The sequence below is a fragment of the Macrosteles quadrilineatus genome, unplaced genomic scaffold (genome assembly GCF_028750875.1).
Source record: "Macrosteles quadrilineatus isolate MER2022 unplaced genomic scaffold, UCM_ALF_1.0 Scaffold_7__1_contigs__length_78375512, whole genome shotgun sequence".
Lineage (NCBI taxonomy): Eukaryota > Metazoa > Arthropoda > Insecta > Hemiptera > Cicadellidae > Macrosteles > Macrosteles quadrilineatus.
In genome coordinates, this window is record NW_026542600.1 from 70,075,543 (window position 1) to 70,089,278 (window position 13,736).

Below are 13,736 nucleotides of genomic sequence, written 5' to 3' on the forward strand. Positions count from 1 at the left end.
GATGCTCCATGAGTCTAAAACACCATCCGTTAAAATCCATGTCAGTTAGAACGATAACTCGACTAAAAATCACCTGATTTTGATGGAATTCGGTACAAACGTGTAAACACTTACGTTTATTCGAACGAGTTCGTGAACTAGCATGATCGAACTATGCAAACGGGGTTTATGGGGTAAAAAAGGGGTTTTCCATTTTGACCCTCAAAATATAAGATTAAGCAGTTTTTTTCCAAACCATTTAGATAGAGCTCTTAAAAAATAGTACATTGAAGCGTCGTTGTACATCTAACGGTTAGGGAAAAGTTAAAAAAAAAACAATAAATTTAAAACGTCTATGTTACTTATAAAAAAGTAAACTGTTTTCCATACTGTATTATGGATGTGCTATTTGTCTGGTTGTAATTTGTTTAAATTTTAGGAATTTATTTATTTCATACCAAGCCCTTACCATTTAAAATTTTTACCCACCTTATTACCTTCCCTATGCAAACCTGAGTAACATAGTAACTAATTAAAATTATACTATTCATGAACATTATTAGATTAGACAAATCTGACTATTAATTTTATATATTAATATACTTGAGTAATTTTGGTCCGATTTTGAGTAAATTTGGCTTTGATGAAATTCTGTTTAAACACTACAACACGATTTTCGTTACAGACGTTGAGTAAAGCCTAAAAACAAATAATTTTCTATATTATATATATATATATATTGAAGCGTTGTTTTACGATTAAAGGTAGGGAAGAAAATCAAACGAAAAACTGTACATTTTAAATTCTCATGTTATTCTTATGAAGAAGAAGAAAACTTATGTATGGCTTGTTTATGGACATCTTATGTTCAAATTTGGAAAATGGGGAGTAAATATGTCTTTTTATGGAAATATTTGAGTAAATATGTTTAATTAGTCTGCAGGTTGCTTGTTATTGAGGGCCTTCTTGATGGGGTTTCACTGTAATGTAAAGAAATTAAGATTTAAATTAACAAAATATGTACATCCAGTCATCTTTTGGAGTTTAACAATCGATATTGATTTGTCTTTCTATTTACCTAACATCCTGTTTATGGTAAGCCAGGGGCGTGGAGGGATAGGCAACATATGATAGACGGGACGGAGGGTACCGTTACATGGGCCAGGTAGATGGTAGACACAGAATAACGGACCACATGTGCGTAGGAGGGGAAGACAATGCCCCTCCCTCCCCCCGTGGCCCACCTGACTCATCCTTTTTTAAGGGGGGGCTTAAGTACATTCACATTGAGTTCCGAGTTGTGAATGTTTCCGGAAGCTTAAACCAGTCAAAGCTATTCCATCCGCCGAAATACTTCCTGGTAAAAGAGCAAAGGGATAGACGTTCAATACACAATTTGTTTCATAGTAGAGCGTTTCACGATTAATTCTATTCCAATACACAGAATGTCCTGAAGCTCTCTACTGTAGCACAGAAAACGTACAACTATAACTACGAATTGACAGGCAAAGCTCTCTCCGAGTACTTAACGCTTTTTACCATGCGGTTAGCAATCTGGGTTATAGTAGTATATTTTTGTGACTGTAGTCAGCTATATTACACATTTCGTATCGGTGTAGTTCACTTTCGTGAATTGGTTCCTTGCAAAATAAATCACAGTATAACATGGACTGAAAGTGCGTATTTTTGCTCGTAATTAAGTAAATTAAATTCTGAATTGCTTAGGATGTAATTGAGCTACAAAGTTAACATTTAGCATGATTTGTAAGTGTGTTATTGAGGCTCTATGTATTAAATCTTCATTTTATAGCTTTTACCATCTGAAAATGTGTCGTGACATATGACCTGCTCAAAAAGTATCAAATTTCTACTTTTTACCAATTTTAAAATTGCAACTCATTAAGATTTTCGAAAATACCTGTAAAACAAAAAAAATTATTTGAAAAGAAATTTCAAGACTAATCCAACGGTGCTTTAAATGCGCTTTTAACTCTTAATTAATTATAAACAACTGGTTTTCACATTTTTGTGGGGCTTCACGGATTACCTCATAACAGTCTCTTGCTTGGCAATAAAAATGCAACCCTTTTTTTATAACCCCAGCTAAGTTATTTCGTCCATTCGTAAATAGTCCTTGCAAACTCTTGAAAACACTGTAGTTATGCTGAAGTTATAAGTTTATACTGAAGTTTTGTTAGTAAATTAACATGAAGATATTTTTTCCTTTCAAACCAATGATATCACCCACATGCTTCTGTTTTCCCTTTACACATTTTCTATAACATACACTATCATTGCCTTTGCCACAAGATCTTCTTTGACATGTCGATATTAACAAGTACGCATTCGAACAAATAATCTACCGCGCGACTCCTATGTACAGGCCGGTTCGAAAATACGGTGCGTGTGTGGGGAGAAAACTACTCCAGCCAAACCTTGAGGCCGGGACGGAACGGGTATGGGCCAATAAAGTGTATTTTTTTCGAAAAAAATATAAAAAAAATAAACTTGCCAAATGGGATCAGTATAAATATGAAGAACGTTAACACCCAATTTTTAAGTTATAACCCCCCCCCCCTCCTCATAAAACCCTGTTCACATAGTCTGATCGTGCTGGTTCGTGAACTAGTTTTAAATAAATGTAGGTATATACGTTTGTACTAGGTGTCATAGAATTTGCATAATTTTAGTGAAAATCTCAAATAGATCGGTCCCAGGTCCAGGTCTTTACCACGAAACCTACAGATATATGAGAAATTCACTAATAGCAAGAATATCTCTGATAACAGTTCTTGTAAATTCAAACAGCATTAAGTTATTTGCGTATTGCTACGTTTACGTTTTATAAACAATAGTGAGTCACATACGATAATCGTATTTACAATTTCTTCATAATCATATTTGCATTCCTAGAATCAACAACATTGAGAACATAAGTCATTGCAGGTGTAAGTAATATCCACATGACTAAGCCATATCTCTGCTGTTTCGAATATCTCAAAATCTTCTGACGTAGCTTGGGATATTTTTCAGATACTTCATTCTTATTACGCATGCTTTATTACGAATTTTCCAAAAATCATCTTATACCAAACAATAACAATAAGTCTGTTAAGTAAATACAACGAACTAAATTAGCAGTTTATGGGAAACCTATTATTTATTATTTAATGCGTTCGAACAGGCCAACCAAACAGATGGTCTTTGAATTTTTGTTTAATACAGTGTAACTTTAGTGAAATTGCAGGATGTCAAAATAAATCAAATTTTTGAAGAATGATTTTTACCTACTTGATTGATAAAGGAAATATGAAATATGTAAATTCATAATGTAGTAGTTTACATACTTATGTAGGAGTGGATACAAATCAAAATAAAATGCATTTTTTGTATTAGAAACCTTAAATTCTTAACCTTTTACAAACATAAAACCAAACCAAGAAACAAAACAAAATGTAAACAAATCATTTATGTCAGGTATCAACTAGCTTTATATTACGTAAATAAGGGTTTGAATGATCTCAAAGCCAGACATCAGTCAGATAATCTAACGTTCAGATGATTCGTATTTAGGAATTATTTAGTTTAAGGTAGTTTTAACGAATTTTTCCTGTAAAGAATCAGCTGTTGCCGAAGGTCTCATGGGAAGACCTAGTCCCGGGATCGGTATACTTTATCGTTTTGATGTGCCTAAAGGCTAGAACACTACCCGTTCAAATTCACACTCTCACAGAATGTATAACAGGGTGATTTAAATAAAACCGAAAGTAAAATGTGCCTGTAAGCACGATGTCCGATTTTCATGAAACTTTGTTGGGGTTTCATATTTTTTTTATTTCAAACATAAAATATTTTACAAAACAAAAATTGGATACTAAAGCGTTGTTGTATGCTCAATATCATGCAGAAATTCCCCCTAAAAACTACTGTAGATATTAAATTACCATGTCGTTACAATGTAGAAATTTGCTTGTTTATGAATATATTTTGATAAAACTATGCCAATTTATCCATTTCATACTGCTTAACATTTCACTACAAAAGACATTTTTTACTTCTTTCCTTGCAGCCGCTAACCTAAGAACTCGTAAAAACTCTTCTTATTTAAATAGGTAATACATCTGACATGTAAAAATATATTTGAAGTAATTCCAATCTGAATACTGAAAATCCAGAGTCTGCAGGTTTTCTGCGGTGGTGGTATTTAATGATTATAAAACAAATACCTCATTGCTGCTTCACTTTTCCTTATCGGAAATAAAATAAATATTGAGGGCCTAGACAGTTGATAAATATTAAATAAAATAAGAACATTTTGTTGTATACTACTATTACCATGATCATATTCGATGGTATAGAGCTTTACCACAAAGCCCATACCTGAGAATCACTTAGGCTTATATCTCTAGTTTAAAAGCCATTTACTAAAGAGGGCAATTAAAGGTCAGTTTACAACGCACAATAATTATTGGGATTGTGTAGAGCCGTAGCATGTAGACAGCTGATAGTAGCTAATACAGCTGATCGTAGCTAACAGCTGATACAGAATTCAACTTGAGTTTTTTTGGCTTACGTATTACCACAAAATTAATCATATATTCTTATGTGTTTTATCAGTTGTATAAGTTAGCCAAAACAACTTTAAGGTATATTTAAGGGTTTATATTTATTTAACTGTTTGTTTCCTTTAACCGAAATCTACTTTAACTAAATATAGCAATTAATTTCTGTAAAAATCTTCCAGAGAGTAAAGCACAAATTTTATATACTTTGAAGTAAAAAATATTACCCCCGCAGCAGTAAATAAGGCCGGTATTACACTATCATAGTTCTATGACATATTATATTATCAAATATATGATAATATGTTCTCTCAAGGAGAACATATTATCATAGTTCAAAACCATTATAATAGTTGGTACATTACACTGTAATAATTTTCATCAAAGACATATGATAATAGATATATGTCATAGAACTATGATAGTGTAATACGGGCCTAAGCAGAGCGAATTTCCATTAGTCCTATTGAATTTAAAAACATTCTTAAACTTGTCAGATTTATTCCCTATATATGGACGAAACAGCGATTTTTTTCGTAAAATGTCAATAGTATAGGCTAGTAAGAAATAAATAAATTTGTAAAATCTTATGAAAATTATCCATAAAAAGTAAACTACAACAGTATTCTCTTTTCTAAATAAGAATAACATGGTAATTTAAATAGTGTTGTAAATGTTTAAGTTAAGGAGTAAATTCCGAAAAAACTGTTTTTGAAATTCTTTGCGTAAAATGTAATCCTACAAAAACGCTTAATCATAAAAATAATTTTTTTAAAGTTCTACACAGCGGTTTTCATGCAAATTTTGAATTTTTATGTTTTATGGGTAAAAATGAAAAATATCAATTTTTGAGGAATTTGAAAACCCCATTCGATACTGTTCCATGAAATAAATCACCCGATCTTTCTCGCTCGTGAACCCAATCGAGTGAATCAAGCTCCACACGTTCATGTCAATTTATCAAAACCGGAGCAAAACTACTCGAGTTATCGTGTTTACGGACATATAGGACGAATAGTGTATTTGCCCTCTGGGGACATCAAAATGAAAAGTAAATCGGTCCCGGGTCTAGGTCTTACCATGAGACCTACGATAGCTTACTTCCTATATGGGAAATTAGCTAGAAAGGCATTTATAAAATTCAACCGTTAAAAAACATTAAAAACATAAAATCACGCTTCAGCTATAAGAAGAGGAAAGGTTCGCTTGCAGTTTTGAAAGTCAATGACTTTACTGAGTTTTTAAATAGACTTGGGACAACGTACATTCCGATGAAGCTTAAGTCTAGACAGGGGCTTAACATGTTTGAAGGTGTTAGTTTAAATGTGCACAGTTTATTGGAAGTTATTCTATGCAATAACAGAACAACACATTAATACGATATCTATATGACTTTTGTGTGAGGTTTTAATATTATTAGTATAGTTAATCTTATTCTTTGCAGTATGAAATTATGTAAAAAGAATAGTTGAGGCTGTAAGATATGATTGGTGTTTCTCCAGCATAAAATTAATCTTCCTTTCTTCAGCCATCGTCTGGGTTTGGCCTTAAACATTTGTTTTCTTTGACAGTTTTCTGTGAATTGTTGCACATACTGTACCACCACGATTGCAATATACCTCGCCAAATACCACAAAATAAATGTTTGCTTTTCACTGAATTTTTCAATGAATTAATAAATAAAATTACCTTTATGTATATACAGGATGTCTTGCAAGTGCCAACATTTTGTAATAGGTTTTATGGGGCAAAATGAAACGAAATTCAAGAATATAATTTTATCCAAAAACAAGTCGTTTGCGAGACATCCTTCATTTTGTTTCTAGTCTTTAAAACTAACATCTTTCAAACTAATACAGATATCCTTTAAATTTGGATTCCTTTGTTAGTTTTTTTTAGTGTGCCAATAAATTAAACTATTATGATTTTTAGCTCTAAAATAAGGCAAAGCTGTCAGGGAGCACCTAATTTGTCTGTACAACTAAAATCGTTATATTTATGCTATTTATGATTTGATAGTTTTGAACTTGATATTATTGGATAGTGAAATCGTTCTTAATAAAAGTTTTCTCGGCATTTTTAATGAAATGAGAAATTTTTCAGTAATTAAAATAATACAAACGTCCGTCATTTTGAAACCAAACAATATTTAGTTATTATTTTTTTTCAAGTAGTCTTTTGCTATTTTAAATCTAATAATAAATTCCATAAAGATGTCTCTATTATACATATACCTATTTTTAACTCCAAAACAAAATTGGAGATATAAAAAGGCTTTTTTGGAAAATAAATTGTTCTTGATTTTCGTTTTATTATATATTTAAAAAAATATTTGTAGCTATTTGACACTCTGTATATTAAGCTGAGTGGTCGAAGAGCTCGCGGTTGACCGTGGGAGAAGTCAGCAGTTTTTTTATGGATAAAAAACTGGACCCAGCTGTGCTTAATCACTGGGCTTTAAATAAATGATCTGAAACAGCAGATAGGCAGTAACAATGCTACACAAAAATCATGTCACTCAACAGCAGATAGGCAGTAACAATGCTACACAAAAATCATGTCACTCAACAGCAGATAGGCAGTAACAATGCTACAAAAAAATCATGTCACTCAACAGCAGATATGCAGTAACAATGCTACACAAAAATCATGTCACTCAACAGCAGATAGGCAGCAATAATGCTACATAAAAATCATGTCACTCAACAGCAGATAGGCAGCAATAATGCTACATAAAAATCATGTCACTCAACAGCAGATAGGCAGTAACAATGCTACACAAAAATCATGTCACTCAACAGCAGATAGGCAGTAACAATGCTACAAAAAAATCATGTCACTCAACAGCAGATAGGTAGTAACAATGCTACACAAAAATCATGTCACTCAACAGCAGATAGGCAGCAATAATGCTACATAAAAATCATGTCACTCAACAGCAGATAGGCAGTAACAATGCTACACAAAACTCATGTCACTCAACAGCATATAGGCAGTAACAATGCTACATAAAAATCATGTCACTCAACAGCATATAGGCAGTAACAATTCTACATAAAAATCATGTCACTCAACAGCATATAGGCAGTAACAATGCTACATAAAAATCATGTCACTCAACAGCAGATAGGCAGTAACAATGCTACACAAAAATCATGTCACTCAACAGCAGATAGGCAGTAACAATGCTACACTAAACTCATGTCACTCAACAGCAGATAGGCAGTAAGTAACAATGCTACACAAAAATCATGTCACTCAACAGCAGATAGGTAGTAAGTAACAATGCTACACAAAAATCATGTCACTCGATTCTACACTTACCCTGAATTCATATTTAGCTTATGTTATTCAAATGACGTGACCGTCTTAGTGGTCTCAATTTTATTTATATATTTATTTATTAACGGAAACATCACCAGTTAAAAATAAATTACACGCAAGAAAATTACTTGAATGCTTAACAATGCCAAAAAAAAAAAATGCCAAAAAAAAAAAAAAAAAAAAAAACTCTTAAAACCCACATGGACTACTGCTGTACGTGTACGTTTATAAGACTGAATGGGAGATGATTAGTTTTATTACTCGTTTAAAAGGGCAAATCCCTAAATATTATCAGATAATTATTCAGTGATTTAAAACGTGGCATTCCTTAATTCCAAATAAAATAAACGTCATCAGCAATCTGGCACATACTTTCTCCCATTAGCTTATCATCAACCCTTATCAATGGTAAGCGGTGGGGTAACTTTATGAATATTTTATGAACAAATCATAAAAGTTGCAATTCATTTTGAACCGTAATTTTTGCAGCAATGGGCGTTAAAAGGACTATTTAATCAAAATTGTTCTTTCGGTTTGTTTGAAAATCTGACAATCAATGGTATGGATTTATTGGGTTTTATTGAAAAGGCACCATTAAAAATCAACATTTCTCAAAAACTAAAAAAAAAAAAAACTGGAGACACAATGTCTACCTCATGTTACCTTCATACAAAAAATATAAATTACAGGATAAGAAAATTAGTAGTACTGGTGTTATTTAGTTACTAGATATTAGCAATTCTTTAACAAGTGAAATGAAATCTTTGCAGTTTTTACAAAACTTATGATATTTATAAAACCTTTATACTAGGTTCCATAAAAATTATGAGTAAATTTGTATAGTTCCATATTTAATTTTTGGACCAGAAGTAGGCATCATATCTATATGGACATTTATGTAGATATTTAAATACTACTTAAATAGTACTTACTATCAAAATCATATTTTCTTCCCTAGATTTTGTTGCTATGCTCTAGGCTACCATAAAAATGCTATTAAATTTACAATAAGTGTCATCTCTGAATTAGTTTTAAAGTTTGTGTATTCTTAAATCTAAGTAAATATGGTTAAAAGTAATTTTCATTTCTAGTGGTTCAATTTAACTGAATGTTATTCTAAAACTTGCCAAAGCTACGGGACTTGTATCAACTTCGATAAATATTAAGCCTATTCTAAAACTATAGCAACATGGGAAAGTCTACTTCTAAATGCCAAAGGTGGTACTTTAAAGCAAAGCTATCTTGTAAATCTATGAAATTCTTTTTTCAAAATTTAGAAAATGTGAACGGATTTTCTAAGCTTTATAAAATCACAAGTAAACATTTTATCTCCAGGAGAAATTTTAAAATCAGTATCATACCAAAAAGCCAAGTCTAAAAATGTGCTAAGTGCTCACATCTGCGCAGGGACGACGGGGAATTTTCGCGCTGCGCTCGGCAAGCCTGGCTCGAAAGTAGGTCAGGTCATTGGCCTACTAGCACCAGCAGAAAGGTAGCAGTGCTCGACGCTCGTACGCGAACGCGCGCGACGCGCACAACCACACGCTCGACGCTTTTCGCGATCGACGTAGGAAGTCAATAAACATTGCCCCTTTTATTTTTTCGTGTTTTAGTATAGAAGTAAATGTTAGCCTTCGCTTAGAACTAAAAAAATATATTTTGTTCAAATATTCTATCTAGATTTAAATCGAATAAACTTTCATTTTCTGGATATTTGGTCGCAATCGTTTTTACCTTAAAGTAGAATTTATATGTAATAAATTTTAAATAGTCTTACGAGTAAAAAAGTTTTTAGGGTCAAAATAATACTATACTTAATTAAAATGGCTGAGAAAGTCGTAAAAGTGATTTACAAACTGTAAAACGTGATGTAGATTGATTTTAGTATATAAAGTGCCTTATTAGATAACTTTTACCATAGCTATTACCTTTATTACATGGGTGTATTAATAGGTCTATCCCAGTTGCAGCACTTAGAAAACCTCTTTAGGTGTTTACATATTATTAAAGGACTCCTCATTAAGAAGTTTTGATTTAATTGATTTTGCACCTGTTCTAATCGCGGGGAATTTAGCGCTCTTATCGTTGTGGAAAGGTGAGGGGAGGGGGTATAGAGACAATCATTGTTGGGGGAACCACCGATTTACCGTAAGAGTAGTCTTTTCCAAACAATGCAAATAGAAACTGATGACCTCGAGATATTGTTGTATGGGACCAATCAGTTAACATTAAATTCTATGAGAATACCCAGTTTATTGAATCTATATTCAATGAGGTTAAAATAATAAAAATTTAATATACAATATCAGTATAAATAAACCAGGATGGTTCAATGATTTTTAAGAGTAACAACAAAATAGTCGTCTACGTTTAAGTAAAATTCGTTTTCTATTTGATACATTTATGAGTTTTGCCTGTTAATAAATAGTAGCCAATCAAGTTATAACTGTATCCTCAATGGTGACATCAAATTTATACACCATACTATTCATATAGTTCGGCTGGATTGAACGAAAAAAAATGAAATTAAATTAATTTGTAATTAATAAAATAGTGAATATACCCCCGCCGCAGCAAACCTGCAGACTAAGCGAATTTCCATTTGCCTGATTGGATTTACTCTAAAATATCTCCTTATTCCCTATTTAAATACCATTGGTTTAACGAGTACTTAGGTTTGCTGCAACAGGGAGGGTAAAAAGTGTTTTTTTTGTTGTAAGTGAAATGTTAAAAGTTTAGTATGGAATAAACACATTTTCAAAAATTGATCATAATATGTCCATAAACAAGCAAATTATAACAGTTTACTTATTCTCCATAAGAATAACATGGGCATTTTTAATTTACAATTTGTTGGAATTTTCTCCATAACCATTAGGCGCATAATAACGCTTCAATTTACTAATTTTTTTATGCTCTACAAAATAGTGTGATGATAAATTAATTAAATATTATGTTTTAGGGACAAAAACGGGGAAAACCAATTTTTACCCCATAAACCGCCGTTCTCATAGTCCGATCATGCTGGTTCGCGAACTCGTTCGAATAAACGTAGTTTTACACGTTTATACAAAATGTCATCAAAATCGGATCATTTTTTCTCGAGTTATCGTGTTAACGGACACACACACATGAATTTGAACGGTGTTTTTGGCCTCTAGGGACCTCAAAACGAAAAAGTAAATCGGTCCCGGGCCCAGGTCTTACCATCAGAACTACAGTAATAGCTTATTCCCTATATGAGCAATTCGCTAAAATGGATTCATTATAACACTCTCGTAGACGACCCTAGTAAAATCCTCTAATTTTGAGTGAATTTTTAACAGCATGTAAAAACTGTTTTACCTTTTTTCTACAGAAATTTAGTAAAAGTTACGTACCATATTTTTTACCAACCACGCTGGTTTAATATAATAAATAATTCATTAAGGTTAGGTTTTCGTTCTATGCCCTCTGGTTACCGAGATAAGTTCTAAACTTAGAACGTCGTCTCCCATGTTATCTTTATTGAGAATAAATTCACTCCAGTAGATTGCTTGTTTAATGGATGTACATCTTAAAAATTGCGAAATTCTTTATTTTATTAAAGGTTGTAAAAATCATTCAATAAAATAACCATTCACATGTTTTGTGATTCGTTTAGCAGTAAACCCAAGTAACCAAAGGGTCAACGTTATTTTAGCAAATTTGGTGTCCCGGTGGTGAATAGTTATACAATTTAACTAACTAAACTTGTGAATTTTCATTCAAACTTAGCTAGAAATTTTGTTTTCAGTTTGCTGTGATGGTGTTTTTTTATTCTATGTTCATCCCATGATAAAATTAACAATGTAGGAACCAGAACGTAAAAGATTTTTAATGATCACAATTCACAATTAGCAATAGACATATTATGTTATTTAAGATTTAAATACATTTACTGTGTTTTATTTATACGTTAATTTATTACGTGATAAAATAAAATATCATTATGAGAATATTTCATATCCCCCACCATAAAATTTATCTTCCAAATGCGGATATTCAAGGGTAAATATATATTGGTTGCGTTAACTCATAACTTTAACCGCTCTTTACAAATTGTTATGCAAAACCTATCCTCGTAAGCTTCTCAAAGGTACCGGTAAAACTTATTTTTGTTGCTCACTTTGAACACATTGTTTTTCGTACTCATTTTGCTACCACCCTTTTTAAATCTCCAAAACTAAAAACCTCTATGGAGTTTGTGTCGCCATTGATGAAAGGTGTTATTACATTGATTTCCTAGAATTCGTATGAATCACACGTCTTTTAAATGAGGAAATATAAGAGGGCAAGAACCGACGTCAGTTCGTTCACCCGCCCCGCCTCTCAGCTGTTCCCTTACACTGTGTCACGTCGATGTCCCACACTACCACACTGACACTACATACCACTGTCTACGCACTTTACGCGTATTATTATAAAACTTACGCTGTGTGTGTACGCATCTGTGTGCGTGTGTGGAGGTGCAGTAGATGGTGCAATGAAAGTCTAGCGGTCGGGTGCCTCATAACCTCACACATTACATAACTGCGTTCGGACGTTTTCGTCGACGGTCGGGCAAGCTCGGTCGCGCCGGTCGTTGACCCCGTCCCTGGCTACAAAAAACACACCAGTTTCGCGCTAAGTTTTGCCGTTAGTGGTCATTATTCCAGTGATATTGTGATCGGTAGTGTCCAGTGCTGTGACGGGATCGGTTTACCGTACGAGTGTGTTCGTGCTGGACAAAGTGTCCGCTGCCCCGACAATACTGCTCAAAACACGCCCCCTGATTATCAAGAAAGATAGCGTTTCGCTCCCCATATTTACTTAAAATTGAGTAAACTTTATGACTGGAGTGCAATTTAACTTTATTCCTGTAATTAAACGTTAAATTTAAAGGGGGTTATTGATTTGCCTTTTTCAATCAATGTCAACCGGAGGGTTTACTTTATCGTTTGAGTAAAGCCCACTTTTTCCTCTTGTTCTTTTTGCAGGTTCGGTCGCTCGGAGGTCCCCACAGGCTCGGAGACTAGTCATGACTATCGCCAGTAGTAGGTGAATCGGTAACTAGCAGGTAAACAAGGTGTCAAACAGTAATATCGTTTACTGCCGAGCTAGGGTAGTGACAATCACTCTTGTATTGTTGTACACCTACTGTCGTAGTCAAAGGGGAATGAACTAGGGCTCAGTGTTGAATTTCGTAGATAATTCAAGTCGTGGTCGCTCTAGGTTATTGCCTTATTCCCTTATCTTATCTCTTATCTTATCTCTCGCACTTGGAAAACCTCTCTAGGTGTTTACATATTATTAAAGGACTCCTCATTAAGGAGTTTTGATTTAATTTATTTCGCACCTGTTCTAATCGCGTGGAGTTTAACACTCTTATCGTTTTTGGAAGGGGGGGGGTAGAAAAACCCTTTGTCGGGGGAACCGATTTACAGTAAGAGTAGTAGGCTACTGTATTGTCCAAAACAATGCAAAATAGAAACTGATGAAATCGGACCAATCAGTTTACATTTTGACGCGTTGTGAACGTTGACATACCCATTATTGTCGGCGGCAGCGGCGCGACCCCGTCTAGTGATAGTGGGCGTGCGACTACGAGGAGCGACGACCTGTCCTCCCATGGAGTTCGGGTGACTGACGTACGGAGTGACCCGCGGGAGTTATGCCCCCATGGACGAGTTGGAGGAACTTTTGGGGGGCGAATCCGGGAGTTGGGGGGCAGTTAGGGGCGAAGATGTGACAAGCACGACTCCCCCGCCTGCTCCAAACTCCCCGGGACATCAGCACGCCAACAACAGCATTAGAGGTATACAAATGTATCCCAAAACAAATCTTTGCTGTGGAAAATGACCTCCTTCCTAA

General features: G+C 33.8%; 1 protein-coding gene across 8 annotated transcripts in view; it reads left to right on the top strand.

Moving 5' to 3' along the window:
* The window catches only part of LOC128998075 (probable nuclear hormone receptor HR3), a 123,594-nt gene that overhangs the window by 65,506 nt on the left and 44,352 nt on the right, over positions 1 to 13,736 (top strand). For 2 of the 8 annotated variants that reach the window (XM_054424055.1, XM_054424062.1), the window contains exons 1-2: positions 12,529 to 12,942; positions 13,432 to 13,680. The exons of 4 other annotated variants lie outside the window; for them this stretch is intronic. In XM_054424055.1, the coding sequence (XP_054280030.1) occupies positions 13,545 to 13,680 (136 nt within the window). In that variant the 5' untranslated portion in view covers positions 12,529 to 12,942; positions 13,432 to 13,544. Of the gene's footprint in view, positions 1 to 12,528; positions 12,943 to 13,431; positions 13,681 to 13,736 lie in introns of those variants that run through there. 2 more of the 8 variants (XM_054424057.1, XM_054424056.1) reach the window with 2 other exon arrangements.